The sequence below is a fragment of the Triticum aestivum genome, chromosome 5B (assembly GCF_018294505.1).
Source record: "Triticum aestivum cultivar Chinese Spring chromosome 5B, IWGSC CS RefSeq v2.1, whole genome shotgun sequence".
In the NCBI taxonomy this organism is placed as follows: domain Eukaryota; kingdom Viridiplantae; phylum Streptophyta; class Magnoliopsida; order Poales; family Poaceae; genus Triticum; species Triticum aestivum.
The window spans coordinates 42,007,904-42,022,410 of NC_057807.1; the positions used below are offsets into that span (position 1 = coordinate 42,007,904).

Below are 14,507 nucleotides of genomic sequence, written 5' to 3' on the forward strand. Positions count from 1 at the left end.
CTGTCATGTCGCTCGATGTGGCCCCTTCGAAGCCTTGCATATTGACTACCTACCGCGCGGAGTAACTTAGACCAGTAACATGCATATGTTACTAGTCTATATTACTACCTCTATAGTGGGAAGTAACATAACATACGGTTAATTGGATATATGCCACTAAAACTTTCATTGATTGGAAAAATGCCATTATAATTTTACACTTTGAAAAAATGCCACTACAATTCTTCTACACTTCTTCATATGCCATTATACACGGTGAAAGCACCAAAGTGCCCATATGACTTAATTCTATTCTCAATGAAATTGCCATCCCAGCATCTTCCCCCAATCTTTCTCGTGTGTGCTGGCTGATGCAGCCGTGCACGGGCGTGCGTGCTGGACGCCGCAGATGCTGGCTTGTGTACTGACGGACCGGCCGGGCAGCTGCCCACCCGCCGTAGCCTCGTGCAGGCTGGCCGCCGCAGCCGCGGGCGTGCCGGCTAGCCGCAGCCGCGCACAGCCGTGCTGGCCGCAGCCGCGCACAGCCGTGCTGGCCGCCGCGTACATGCAGCCGTCCCGCGCCTCACCCACAGCTCCCCGTCCTCTTTGTCTAGCAGAGTGGCGGAAACCGCGCGCGCATCGCGTGCGTGCTCCGCCCTGCTGGCTGCGCACGAGCAGCCGTTGCGTGCGTGCTCCGGCTGGGCAGCAAGTACGTTGAGTGTGTGCAGCGTCTGTGTGTGTGTGTTGGCCAGGCTGCCGGTGGCGCGTCGATGCACAGCTCCATCCTCGTCCGCCTCGATGCACAGCACGGAGCAAGGAGAAGGGAGATGACGGGGACATTTTGGTCTCAAAATGTGTATAATGGCATATGAAGAAGTGTAGAAGAGTTGTAGTGGTATTTTTCTAAAGTGTAAAATTGTAGTGGCATTTTTCCAATTGATGAAAGTTGTAGTGGCGTATATCCAATTAACCCAACATAAATATGGTGTCATACAAATCTTCATTTATTAGGTTATAGACACATCTTGTTTTGTTATGTGTGATGTTACTCATAGTATGAGTAACTAGCTATGTTACTAGATGTCTCTCTTTCATCGTTAATTACTTGCCATGTCACCTATTTTGTCTAGATAAGCGTGATGTTATCATTTATGTTACTCCCGACCCCCGTACCCCGCGTCGCGCCGCTAGAGTGACACGGGAGGCGATCTCGCGCCGCCGCCGCTAGACTTCACCGCGCCTCCTCCTTTCCTCGCCGCTGCCAGAGGCTAGCGCCGGGCAGGCCTTGGGCGGAGCCAAGGAAGGTGGCGGCGGGGAACTTCTCGCGCTCAGGCAGGCGCATGGATCGGATCTGCCAGATCCGTCCGGCCGTTCGGAGGATCTTGCCTTGCACGGTCAGCTGGTGCGGCGATCCGGGGTAAGCCCAGCCCATGGATCGGACCTGGCTGTTCCACTTGATCCTTCCGGCCGTTCGGGACATCGGCGGTTGGGCTCGCCCGGCGATGCCTGATCTGGATCGGGACGCCTTGTAGCCTTCGTCCCCTGCTAGGTGCGCTTCTCCGTACGGATTTGGGTCGCGAGACTTGCCGATCCTCGGCGCGGATGGAGCTGGAGGTGAGGATTCAGATCGGGAGAAATCCCTAGTCGACCTTTCGGCCGCGGCGGCGGCGATGCTTGAGGGCGCCGCTTTCTTCTCCCTGGAGACGCTCGTCAGATCTGCTTCTACTTCCACCGTGTCATTTGTCTCCCGGGTGAAAGCTCTAACTGCGGTGGGTGGCGATGGCACCTTCGGCGTCGTTCCCTTCTTGAAGGCGCCGCCTTGGGAGTTGTGTGACTATGGACACCATTGGGAGGGCGTTGGCGGCGATCTGGATTAGGAGGTGGAGCAGTGTTTCATCATACGCATCGACGCCGACGGATCTCAACAGCGTGGCGCAGTGGACTCCCAGCGTCCGATGCGGGTTGGCGGACTCGCGCAGGGGGACGACGATGTCTGGCGTCGTGGTGGCGTCAATGGCAGAGAGGCCTGGCGTGGTCGGTGCATCAGTTCTGCTCTGAGGATGGATAGATGGAAGATGGAGGTGACAACCCTTGCAGCGTGCGGTGTTCACTGGGAGTGTGCCGGACTGGTGTGTGACCCAGTCCAGGTAGTGGCCTGGATGGGGCATCCGGCTTTAGATGTTAGGTTTTGGTGCGATGTCTGTTTGGTATTAGGCCCGGACATTCGGCACACCTTCATCGAGGGGATAGGAGTAGCAACAGGTGTTGCCAAGATGGTGACTTCAGGCTTATTAATGTATCACCTTGTATTGTCTTTGTGAATAATTAATAAAATGACTGCATGCATCGTTCAGATGCAGAGGCCGGAGGTACATCCTCCTTTTCTAAGACAAAAAATCTATGTTACTCCGGCTGTGGGTAGTCTTAGGTAATAGTTAGCGGATTAGAGTACAACAATTTAAGAATAAATGATTCCCTGTTCAATATCAACAATTTAATTAAAATATAGTAGTTCACTGTATGGTTTCATGACAACTACCGTTGCGCTGGTGTGCCATTTGGAATGGTATCGTGTGTGTCATCATTCATTGATCAGAACAAAAAACAACAACTTAAGAATAAATGACTTCTTGCTTAATATCAAAAGTATTTTAAAATTTGTAGTCCACTGTTCGGTTTCATAAAAACATGTGCCTTTTGGAATGGCAGCATGTGTGTCATCAATCATAATCATTGGTCAGAACAAAAAGATACAGCTACCATACGGTTTTTTAACAATAACAAGAAGAAAAGACTATCACATGGTCTAGTACTAATACATATATTCGCCGCCAAAAAAATACAAATAGTCTTACATACATATGAGGTTTTGTGGTAATCTTATTTACATGTATAGGAAAAGAATTACAATGGAAGTGACACCAAGGAATCTTTTTCCTAGGGCTTCGTCACTATCCATGGAAGACTTCCTGTCCGGCAGCTACTTCCCTCTATTGAGTTTTTCTTTTAAAATGCTCACCGAATGAAAAATGCTCCCCCACTTGAATATGTTTCAAATGTTTGGCAGTTTTACAACTGTTAAGTTTATTTACAAACTGTTGGAAAAATTAAGTATGAATAAAAATGTTATTTATCTGGACCAGGCAAACAAATTAACTCTTGTATGTCACCTAATGGTTGTTCTATCACCAGTCTTAGTCTTGCCATTTCTATTTTGTAGCAGCAGAAAACTACTACTCCCTTTACTAAATCAGGGCCAATTAATATAGATCGAAGAAAGTATTATTTAATTTGATTTCGAAGTAACAAGAAGTACATGCATATGCACTAGCCTACGTACTCCATCATGGCATCATCTATATTCAAGTGCGAGGTGAGGTGACAGCCTGGTACTGTACATAGTCCTATTTTACAAATGTTTTCCCCTCTTGATGATCTATTACTTCACAACGATTTCTATCCCTGTTGTTGATCTACTCAAGTTTCCCTATGGATTTCTAACATCCTATCACGTGAAAGCAGGTCAACTCACCGGTGCGATTACCATAACCCGTGAAACATAGTGTTTTTATGTATTTTTGACAGCTCAACTTTAGTTGGTAGTACTACAAGTACCGCCAGCCGTACGAAGCTTTCATGTCCATTAAATATTGACTGCTGGAGATCAAGGTCATTGAGAGGCCGCAGCCGTCCCACCCGCTCCGGTCGACGTCTGCTCCGTCGCCACGCTGCCGCTGGGCAGCCTCCGTTTTGATTACCATTTTGGTTAGGTTGGTTAATTTTATTGAAATGAAACGGACAAGAGAACCAACATGCACTTATTTTGTATGGTTGGCTTTGTATACATACAAAATCTAACGACAAATGATTCTGTGATAACTTTTCCAAAGAGAAAAGAAGGACTTGCAAGGAGAGTGTGGCGCCTACAATATTATTTCCCTGGCTAGCTTCTCCCCTTGTGTACTCTAGGCCAAACCAATGGCGGTTGGGTCGTGGGTCGTCTCGCATTACAAAAGAAAAGAGATATGGACATATGGTGGCTGCCATTCTGCCAAGGCAGGGCGGATGGACTTGCAACTTTGGGCGAGAGTTTTTTTTTATGACAGTACACTTACCCATATAAACACATGCACGCAGACGGATGGAGTTGCAACTTTGGTGCGAGAGTTAAGCGTGACATTTCGATGCACTAGACACTCGTTGTGTCATGTACCAGCGCATGTCGCTCAGGCCTTTTCTTTTAGAGTATGTCAATGGCGTACATTTGCTTTATAGAAGAAAGGTGAAATCCCGGTCTGGGGTATTCCGAAGGTGTAACCTTGGCAACGAAAATGGGGCCCGATACTTCAACTAAAGGAGCAACCTATTGGTTCACCAAACCCCGACCTAGTGTCACACGTTCTTCAGGTCCGAAGGGATCCAGTGCCCAACTACCGACTCGTCCAAGAATTGTGGTATCGAAGCCGAGCCAAGAATAGTCGTTAGTGGATACCTACCACTTTTCACCGGTTAGAGAGGCCCTCACGAAAATATGTTCACAGGGCCAGAAAGACTCGGTCATAGGAATTTAGACCACCTACGCGCTGGTAAATGAAAACCACCTCAACCGGATATACCGAATGAAGAAGGTCGCCCCGTCGAAATAATTAACACGCTAAAAGGGCCACTGGCTTTCCCCCGAAAAGGGGAGATCCGCTGCTTACTGCTCAAGAAAACATCCGACCTTATGGTCAAGTCATCCGCCTACCTTTCTGATCTCATTCATTTTTCGACCGCATAAAAAGTCATGAGATCAAAAAAAAGAAATGTGAGAATGTAGTTATAGATGTCAAAAAAGTCAATATCTCGTTCTCTTGTTTTTAAATCATGAATTGGATGATGTGCGTTTCATCAACTATGAACATATTGCATTTTTTGCTATGCAATTTCGAAGTCCAATTACAAGAATCCCTACTCATTGCGAACAACAAGCTAAAGAAGGAATATCACTCCTAACACCTAGAAAAGGAAAAGGCTAATGTCTCACAAATCTATCTAGCGCTCCTGCAACCGCCTTCTTCCAGCCATGCTATTCACTGAAGATAAGCCGACACTTTAACGTAAAATAAGAAGACTTCCTCCATATCAGAACCACATTTCCTTTTACTATTTAAGTATTTTTTTATATAAACAAAAGGTATTCCTTCGTCCTCACAAAAAAATGATTTGTGCTTTCCCAACTAAGGTTAAGTCCCATTCCTGCCAACTAGATAGTTGGTAATGAAGTAATAATCGGTAAATGACAAGCAGTCTTGCTTGGATGAAAAAAAGTTACAAGGGGACTCATTTTACTTCATTCGTTTTGTTGCACCCGCGCTACTCCTTAATTTGTTTTTCATCTTTGTTTCCCATAAATGTAAGAAGCCACGTCACCCACGTATGGACCCGCCTGCCAGCATCCACGTCAGCAGTACAATGGGCCCACATGCCAGAATCGTTGACCGGTCAAACACCACTTCATCACTGAAAAAACAATGCTTGGTCCCACATGTCAGCCTGTGCAAAACCGAACCGAAAACCAAAAACCAAACCGAAAAAAACAAAACCAAATCGAAATTCGGTTTTTTCAGGTTTTGGTTTCAGTTTTCACTTTTGAAAACCATATAAGCTTCGGTTTTTTGGTTAGAAACCGACGGTTTTCAGTTAAACCGAATAAAACCGATAGAACCTTCATAGTGTGAAGATATTTAGTTAAAGCCAGAGCCACACCTCCTTTTATAGCCTTGTGCTCGCGGGGCTTCATCTCCATAAGCTAGGTGGTACTAAACTTTGCAGAGACAAACCAACGACCTGACTACCTGAGCACATGGCGCTTCGTTTTGATTTCTTGCGCGGTTGGGCCTCAATTATGCAGCCCATACAGCCAGTTCTGGGCTTCTAGCGCTCGTTCGAGATCGCTTGTCTAAAAGAAAGGCGAGCCGGCCGCTGGAGTGGGTCGTGGCTCAAGGGTCAAACTCTTGTCCTTTTTTTCTTGCTCCCTCATGTAATTAAAAACTTGCCTAACCCTCGGACCTACTCTAATGCCTAGGACCAAATCATGTGTGGCACTGCCATCTAATAATGATCTAATCTACGTAGGCATTTCTTACAAGAAAAATCTTACGTACAGGGCTACATGCACATACCAAATCATATGACCAAAAATATTTGTTGTCCATTCAAAAATTCGCGTCAACTTTGGTTAATTTGGTTATTACCGAAACCAAACCGAAATCAAACGGTTACAACCGAAACCGAACCGTATCTCCGTATAAAACCGTATAAACCGAAGTATAAAAACCATATAAACCGAAAACCATATAAACCGAACCGAATCAAACAGAAAAAACCGAATGCACAGGCTGACCCACATGTAAGCAGCCACATCAGCATCTCTGGGCCCATATGCCAGCAGTGTTGACTGGTCAAAACTGACGCCGAGTTATTACTAACGGGACCGTCGGTGATAAAACCCACGGCGGACCCACATGGAAGCAGCCACATCAGCAACTGCTAGCTCCACTTGTCAAAATCTTTGACTGGTCAAACCCGCAGACCGATCACTGTTAATAGATTATCGTCACCAAAAATGATCTTAGGCGACAGATTGGCCTATCATAGGTGATATGGGTAACCGAAAACGGCCATCGGTGACAATTTTGGGTTCGTCACCTAAGACACGATATTGCGTGACGGAGGAAGTGGTACCATCAAGATTTTATTTTCTTATGACATGACGGTGGGGGTGACGCCCCGAAAATGTCACCGTGGTATTTTCCATGACGAAAAACGTTTTTACGTGACACAAGTGAAACGTCGCAAAATAGAGCAAATTTTGTAGTGCATGGATTGGGTTGGGTAACCCTTGCAATGAGGTTGATCGTGACTTCTTGTATGCCTCCACGACCATCACAATTGGCAATGGTGCTCGCACACTCTTCTAGGACACCCCCTGGGTGATGGGACGGAAGCCCAAAGACATTGCACCATTAATCTTTAAGGTGTCCAAGAGGAAAAACTGGAAAAATTAGGCAAGCCTTGAAGGACAACATTTGGATATCTAAAGTAAACATGTCCGCCAACTTCGCCATCATGCACTTCAGGTAGTTTCTAGAGCTTTGGGCTACTCTCCATGATTTTCAGCTTCATGAAGACATGGAGGACGACATCACTTGGAAGCTCACCACTAGTGGTCTTTACTCGGCGATGTCCTCTTACCAAATCCAATTAATGGGCTTGACACGGCCCCTCATGTTATGCATGGGTTGGAAGGTCTAGGCACTACCTAAGGTCAAATTCTTCTCTTGGTTAGCTATGCAAAATTGAGTATGGTCTACGGATATGTTGTCTAAGAGGGGGTGGCCAAACTGTGGCCTTTGCCCTCTTTGTAAGAAAGTGTTGGAATCAGTGGATCACCTTCTATTCAAGTGCAGGTTCACAGTCAAGATTTGGGGTATGATCAAGGATTGGCTGCTGTTAGAACACATTGATTCTTTCACATGGCTCCACCTATGTGGTCCACCAAGGACTGGTGGATTGGGTTCTCCGACGCTTCCATTCCTAACAGGAAGGCCATGGCCTCGCTTGCAATGTTAACCTCATGGGCCATTTGTAACAAGCGGAATGCTCGTGTCTTTGGCCACAAATGCACGCCACCAATGGTTATTATTTAGGATATCAAGAAGGACAACGACTCTATGGGTGGCCGCAGGTGCAAACAAAGTTGGGTTTAATCATGCCATGAGAGTAATTGCCTTTTGTATCTTGGGGTGTTGTAACACAAAAAACTCTATTCTCCTCTTAATTAATATATGAAATCTTTTGCCTTCGTTTAAAAAAGAGATCACCATGGTGTGTGACTAGCCTACTGGTAGAGTTCCCGTCAAAGTTTCTCATTGTTAACTAAGTCTACACCTTTGATAATCCTACACATTGTTAGCTAACTTTAAACCTTCGACACTCTCTAGTTGTACTCCGAGCTTCCAATAGGTTTCATCCTCCTACAACATGGTGTCGAGTTGATGTATCCCGGTGTTACTTACCTCCCACCATAAAAGGTAAGTTGTATTAGTGTAGTTTTCTAGTTTCTTTGGGTTGTTGGCCCTTGTAAATAATTTAAATTGTATTGATTTTAATAAATAATTTTTGCCCTACAGTAAATAGTAAAAAAAAGATGATGTGGAGTTATGAATGATGTGTCCATGCCAGCGAGATGAGTGTTTTATATTCAGCGGTGGGATAATGGATTTGAGTGGAACAACTCTGAGAAAATTTATTGTTGTGTCAAGAGAGGAACCAAAGGATTTGTGTCTAGGAGAGGTTGAATACAACCACAACATCAATCTCATGGATCTCACATGATGTCTTCAATGTCGCCCAGAGCCACATCGGCGGATGTGGCGCGATAGACATACCTAATTTGAACCGTATTGACCCTTATAAGTCGATGTCAGTGTCCCGTATGTGAGAATTTAAATTTCTTTTTTACCAAGTTATTCACAAGTGGAAAAATGTTGTATCCTAGTGTTGTTTACTTATGTAAAATGAATGTGAAAATTAAGTATGAAAATATATTGCTCGGACTAGACAAACAAATTAATTTGTTTCATCCTATGGTCGTCCTACCTCCTTAGTGTTGTTGTGGAAATAACTTTCAACTAAGGGTATTCTTAGTAGCATGGTTAATGAAATATAAACGGGTGTGTGTCTGATGGCCTTATAGCAAAGGTTGCCATATATAGACAAAGTGGCACGACATTGGAACATGTCCAATTTTCTCGTGAGAGTGCGACCTATTTCCTATATGAGGAAGAGTAGTGATCGGTGCATGATACATTTATAATGTGACTGCTTCTGAATTCCCACAACTCCTGATGGTCCGAGCCTTCCAATGTCCCTCGGACTTCAAATCCCGCCCCCTTGAACCTTGCTTCTAAGGAGGGGCGAGTGACTTTCCTCTTGATTTCTATTCAAATAGGATTGAATGAGTCACATGCCCATGGAGGCTATTTATAGCCTAGGGATCCTTGAGAAATGAACAATGCTACCATTGTAGTGAGGTGGGAGGGTAAAACATGATAATTTTTAGTCCATGGGTATATGGGCCCATGGTGGGCTAGGAGGGAAATTATGGCCCATGGGACGGAGAATTCCCTACATCATATGAAGGCTTTCCACTTGGACTTGAGTTTCATTGCCTTCATCTTTGACCTTTTTTTTACTTTTTGACCGAGGTGGACTACTTGGGCCCTGAAATCTTGCTTCAACTTCTGTTGACCATATTTGACTTGTGTTGACCATCGATGTGGATGCCATGTAGGACTCAAGCGGGACCCGAGTATAATTTAGCTATTCCCTCAACACATCCATCTTCCAATTATATAGTCTAGTCACAAAAACCTATCAAATTATTTGATCAAATGGTAGGCATAGCCCACGTGATAGTATAATTTCATTAATACTAAATTTTGCATCATATAACAAGTAATGATGCCATTTTTCACTTGTTATTTTACTTGTTTTGATCATATCTTATCAAGTATCCATTGTTTTAGCAGAATTACACTGGTCAGGCACTGCAATTACAAAAAAATGAAAATTGTTAGGAAGTTTCAAAATATTCCAGAAAAACATAAAAGTAATATGAAATACTGGCACAGGGAGGTGTCCTAGAAGGATAAGGGGGTTGCTAGTGGGAGCATGTGGGTTGGTGGCATGAGGTGCCCATGTTGTGCAGCTCACATAGGAGTCTGCCTTGGCTGCCATTTTTTACAACACGATTTCCCAACTCTCATGACATATCTTGTTTTTTGACCGCAACATTCGAGACAAAGCTCGAACGAAAGATCCACATGGAAAGGCTGGAATCTTCCTCCTCCACCAGTTCTGTGTGGGTGGGGTGGGGCGGGGGCATTTGGTGTAACTATTATTGTCATCACTAAGACACTGAAGGGGGTGTCAGTGCCATCTACACAATTGTCTCCCTCGACTCCATTGACCAGTGTCATGCAATCTTTGTACCCATACCCATTCAGAATGTTGCTTCTTTTATACTAATTGATTACTATATATTTGTCTATTCAAACCATGAACAAAATCATTATGCCCTAGCTGATAATTTTGTGTGTGGATTATGCATAGTTCATGTAGTCCTCGGGAACATGGGAGGACCCTAATTGACCCGCTTCATCAATTTGCAATGAATTACGGGTTGCTTTAACCCCTTGTGTTGTAATTCCCAATGATATTGTTACGTCACTTGTATGTCACTACAACATTTTTGGGCTTTGATGAGAGCACTATATCATGAAGAGTTGAGGAGGGATGGTCGGAGTGGTAAGAGTTTGTTTTCCAAATCTTCCATTCATGTCATAAGGGGAAGATTAGGACCCTAGAACATAAAACTGTGATTAGATTTTACTTATTATCTCCCATCTAAGTTGGGTATGCTAATTTGGAGGTATAATCGTAGAAGTAAATATAATTGTAGACATGTGTATCGTGGTATGATAAGCTTTGCCTCCACCCACGCAAAAGCAAACGAATCATGTATGAAAATCAAACAAGTATGAAATCCATTAATTAGACATGTATTCCTACACCCTCGAGAACACTTGTACTCCCTCTGTAAAGAAATATAAGAGCGTTTAGTTCACTCACTAAAGTAGTGATCTAAACACTCATATATTTCTTTACGGAGGGAGTATTTCGTAAGTGCACTTTCTAGCTTGTTATTGAGTTGATCTTGAGTGCTAGCATATCTTTGATCGTTATTTATTTATTTGCAACTGTGCCTCAAGCAAAATAGTACTCATACGGTCTGAGCAATTGCAATTCATTCCAAGCTATTTCTACACACCAATCCCCCCCTCCTCCTCAATGTGTTCAATGCTTATTGAAAAGACAAATGTACCTCCTATACTTGTGAGTATCACTCATCTTCGCGGAGACGACACCTCCAGGTCGTCATCGCATTAATTTGTTGAGTAGTTGTATGCTATCCAATCTGACTCTTGAGTTAAGCTCTTCCTATGCTCACCAATGTGTGGGCGTCCTTTGATTCTGGATGAGGATAGGAGGTCCCCCTTGGCCATAGAGTTCGGCGACGGTACGACAATTGCACTAACATTGTCGTAGGCGACGAAGGCTTGTTCCCCTCTCCATGAACCAACCACTTTATCTTAAAACGACATTGTTTCTCCTCCTTTGTACCAGTGAGGTCATCGGCGAAGCTGCACCTTTCTTCTTTTTGCTGGTTCATGTTAGTGGATTGTAAGTTATATCTTTCAAGGATTGAGGTTTAAAGAATTTACAGTTAGCGCTAGCAGTAATGCCCTATGTCCAAAGAGAGGTATATTGCGCTCGAGTAATGCTAGACACACGGGCTGCTGAATACGGATTAAACGGTTCTGATTAGCTAGCATAGTTTGATTGGAGATTAAGGGGGAAGCAGGACCCACCAACGTGAAATTCGGAGGGGAGCAATAATGCTACTCGTACGGGGCACATCCTACTGGTTTTTATGGGTTATAAGGACTGTGCGCTCTTCTATGTTAAGCAACCTGTAAATCCCCCGTAAAACTCCGTATGTGAGGGGGAGTTAATTAGTGTGAAGATCCCCGTAATACACCCATGATTGTCTGTTTGTCTAAGATTTCGATTGCGGTCACGGTCACCGAACTTGAAAATCATGATTCTAAAAAAAAACTTGAAAACGGTGCAGCTTGGTCACTGAACTTGGTAAATAAAACAACAAATATGCCAAGTGGTATGATGCTACGTGACGTAGGAGTGCAAACCTTAGGAAGCTTCCCCTCTGCGTTTCGTCCATTATTTTTTGTGACCTTCTCATCGCCGGCCGTCTTCTTTCTGGGCCGCCGTTCCGTTGACCTCGGTACCAAGTGGATCTGAGCGACGACTCACCCCGCCGGTAGGTGATCACCACTGGCCACCTAGTATATGCCTATATCTACTTCCGTACCACGACCATGCACAGGCAGAGCTGCGAATGCAATACAACTCAACACACGGGCGATCTTGAGCGCCGGCGAGTGAGCTCCCGTCGATGTCGATCACCGGTCGTAGCTTGGCCGCCGTCTGCAAGCGCCTCCTCCAGTTCACTGTCATCTCTGTTGCCATAGCTGTTGCCGTGCAGCCTCTGACGTCGTCGCTGCCGCCTCCGGTCGACCCTCACGCTAAGCTCGCCCGTGGCGGCGGGTGGGATGTGGCGCTCCTCGACCCGCTCGACGCCGGCCTCCGCTCGGAGATACTCAGGTATGGCGACCTCGCGCAGGCCACCTACGACGCCTTCGACGGGCGCCACTGGTCCAAGAACTGCGGGACCTGCCTCCATGGCCTCCGTCGCATGCTCCCGGCGCTCGGGCTCGCCGGCCACGGGTACGTCGCCACTGCGTTCATCTACACGACCTGCGACGTCGATATCCCGCGGTGGCTCATGGCGCGGCTCCACGCGGACGCCTGGGACGACCACGCCAACTGGGCCGGGTACGTCGCGGTCGCCGGCGCGGAGGAGGCCAGCCGCGTAGGCCACCGGGACATCGTCGTCGTGTGGCGCGGCACCATGTCGGCGGAGGAGTGGTTCATGAACCTGAGGACGGGCCTCGTGCCGTTCGACGCCGCCGACGGCGACGGCGCCATGGTGGCAGAGGGGTTCCACACCTTGTACACGTCAAGCAACGCCGGGAACAAGTACGGCGCGCGCAGCGCCCGTGATCAGGTCGCCGACGAGCTCAAGCGGCTGGTGGGCCACTTCGGGAAGCGCGGCGAGAAGGTCCACGTCACCTTCACGGGGCACAGCCTCGGCGGCGCGCTGGCCCTGCTCTCCGCCAGGGACGCCGCAGCCGCGCACCCGGACGTCCCCGTCCGCGCCGTCACCTTCTCTGCGCCGCGCGTCGGCAACAGGGCCTTCTCCGGCGGCCTCACGTCGCGCAACGTCAGCGTCCTGCGCGTCGTCGTCAACACCGACCTCGTGCCGACCGTCCCCCGGACGGCGCTCGAGGCCTCCGTCTCCGGGGTGCTGGCCGGCCTGTGGGCGCTGGCCGGCCTCCGGCAGGCGTTCGAGTACGTGCACGTCGGCCACGAGCTCGCCCTGAACATCTCCAAGTCGCCGCACCTCAAGGACTCTCACGACCCGGTGGGGTCTCACAACCTGGAGCTGTGCCTGCACCTGCTGGACGGCCACGAGAGCGCCGCCGGCGAGTTCCGGCGGGAGGACGGTGCGCCGCGGCGTGACGTCGCGCTGGTGAACAAGCGTTCGGCGATGCTGCGCGACACGGAGGGCATTCCGGAGAAGTGGAGCCAGACGGCGAACAAGGGGCTCCAGCGCGACGGGTCCGGCCGGTGGGTGCTGCCGGAGCGGGAGCGCGACGACATGCCGGCGAACGACGTGCTGCCGCTGTCGGAGCTGGACTAACGCGTCGGATGATTTGGCCATGTAGCATTACTCATGCACTAGTAGTATGCCCAGAACTCTTTTCGTTTCATGTCTTTGCATGTGCGCCAAGTGTCAGCTTGCTTAGTTTGTTGATACATTGTACATTTGCAAGTTTCTTAATTGCAGTTCAACCAAAAATCTAGTAAATTGTTACAATTATCATTAGCCCTCACATTAATCCTAAGAGATAACAATGTAAGCCACCAGATCCAGCTTAAGTGAAAATTATGGGTATTCACAAGTCGCATGACTATTTTTTCTGGTGTAAGTCACTTTTTTCTTCGTTGTGTATTTCTAGTTTTTTACCTAGTTAAATACACTGGAGTTGCTAAACTTATCTGTGTAGTTATTTTGGTGTCGGAAGTTACAAAAGACTGGTGCTTAAACTTGTTCGACCGTGTACATACAGTGTCTCCTTCCTTATGCGGACGTACACCCTGCCGCATGGCATGGCTCACATGTCTGTGGCTAAGAGCGGGGGAGGCGCAGGGAGCCCCACACCCGAGGATTTTTTCACAGAAACCAGCCTCATATTTTATTTAATACGTACGAAACCCTCAAATACAAAGTAAATAATACATGAAAAAAAACTCGGAGGAAGGGTTTCGAAACTGCCACCTGGTTAACTACCTGCACAATTTGGCCACCTGATAGAACTATGCTTTGCACAAAATTCTTTTAGCTTGAAAGCTAAGTAGTTCCATCGTATCGCTCTGCAATTTTTCTAATGCATTGCCTACCTGTTTTATTTTTACTTTTCTCCAAATTCCTATTTAGTCTCATGACGCATAACTTATCCCATATGAAAATACAATAATTATCAATATGCAATTATTGTGTATTTGAAATATTTTTCTGTTTTCATTATTGTGTACTTTGAAGAGGTAAATCAAAAAATTTAAGTGGATTTAAATACTTCAACCTCTATAAATTATTGCATAAATTGATGTATCTTCGTCTGGACCACAAGCAAATACAATCATTGTGTATCTTCCTTGTTTTTCTAAAATGCCCAGTTACTAAAATAATGGTAACATTATATTTTTTAAACTATTCA

At 46.4% G+C, this 14,507-nt stretch overlaps 1 protein-coding gene across 1 annotated transcript; it reads left to right on the forward strand.

Annotated features, from left to right (window-relative positions):
• The first annotated feature begins 11,912 nt into the window (after positions 1 to 11,912).
• LOC123115582 (phospholipase A1-Igamma1, chloroplastic-like) lies at positions 11,913 to 13,588 on the forward strand. The gene has a single exon (XM_044536713.1). The coding sequence runs from the start codon at positions 12,062 to 12,064 to the stop codon at positions 13,427 to 13,429; it is 1,368 nt and encodes a 455-aa protein (XP_044392648.1). The 5' UTR covers positions 11,913 to 12,061; the 3' UTR covers positions 13,430 to 13,588.
• Positions 13,589 to 14,507: the final 919 nt, after the last annotated feature.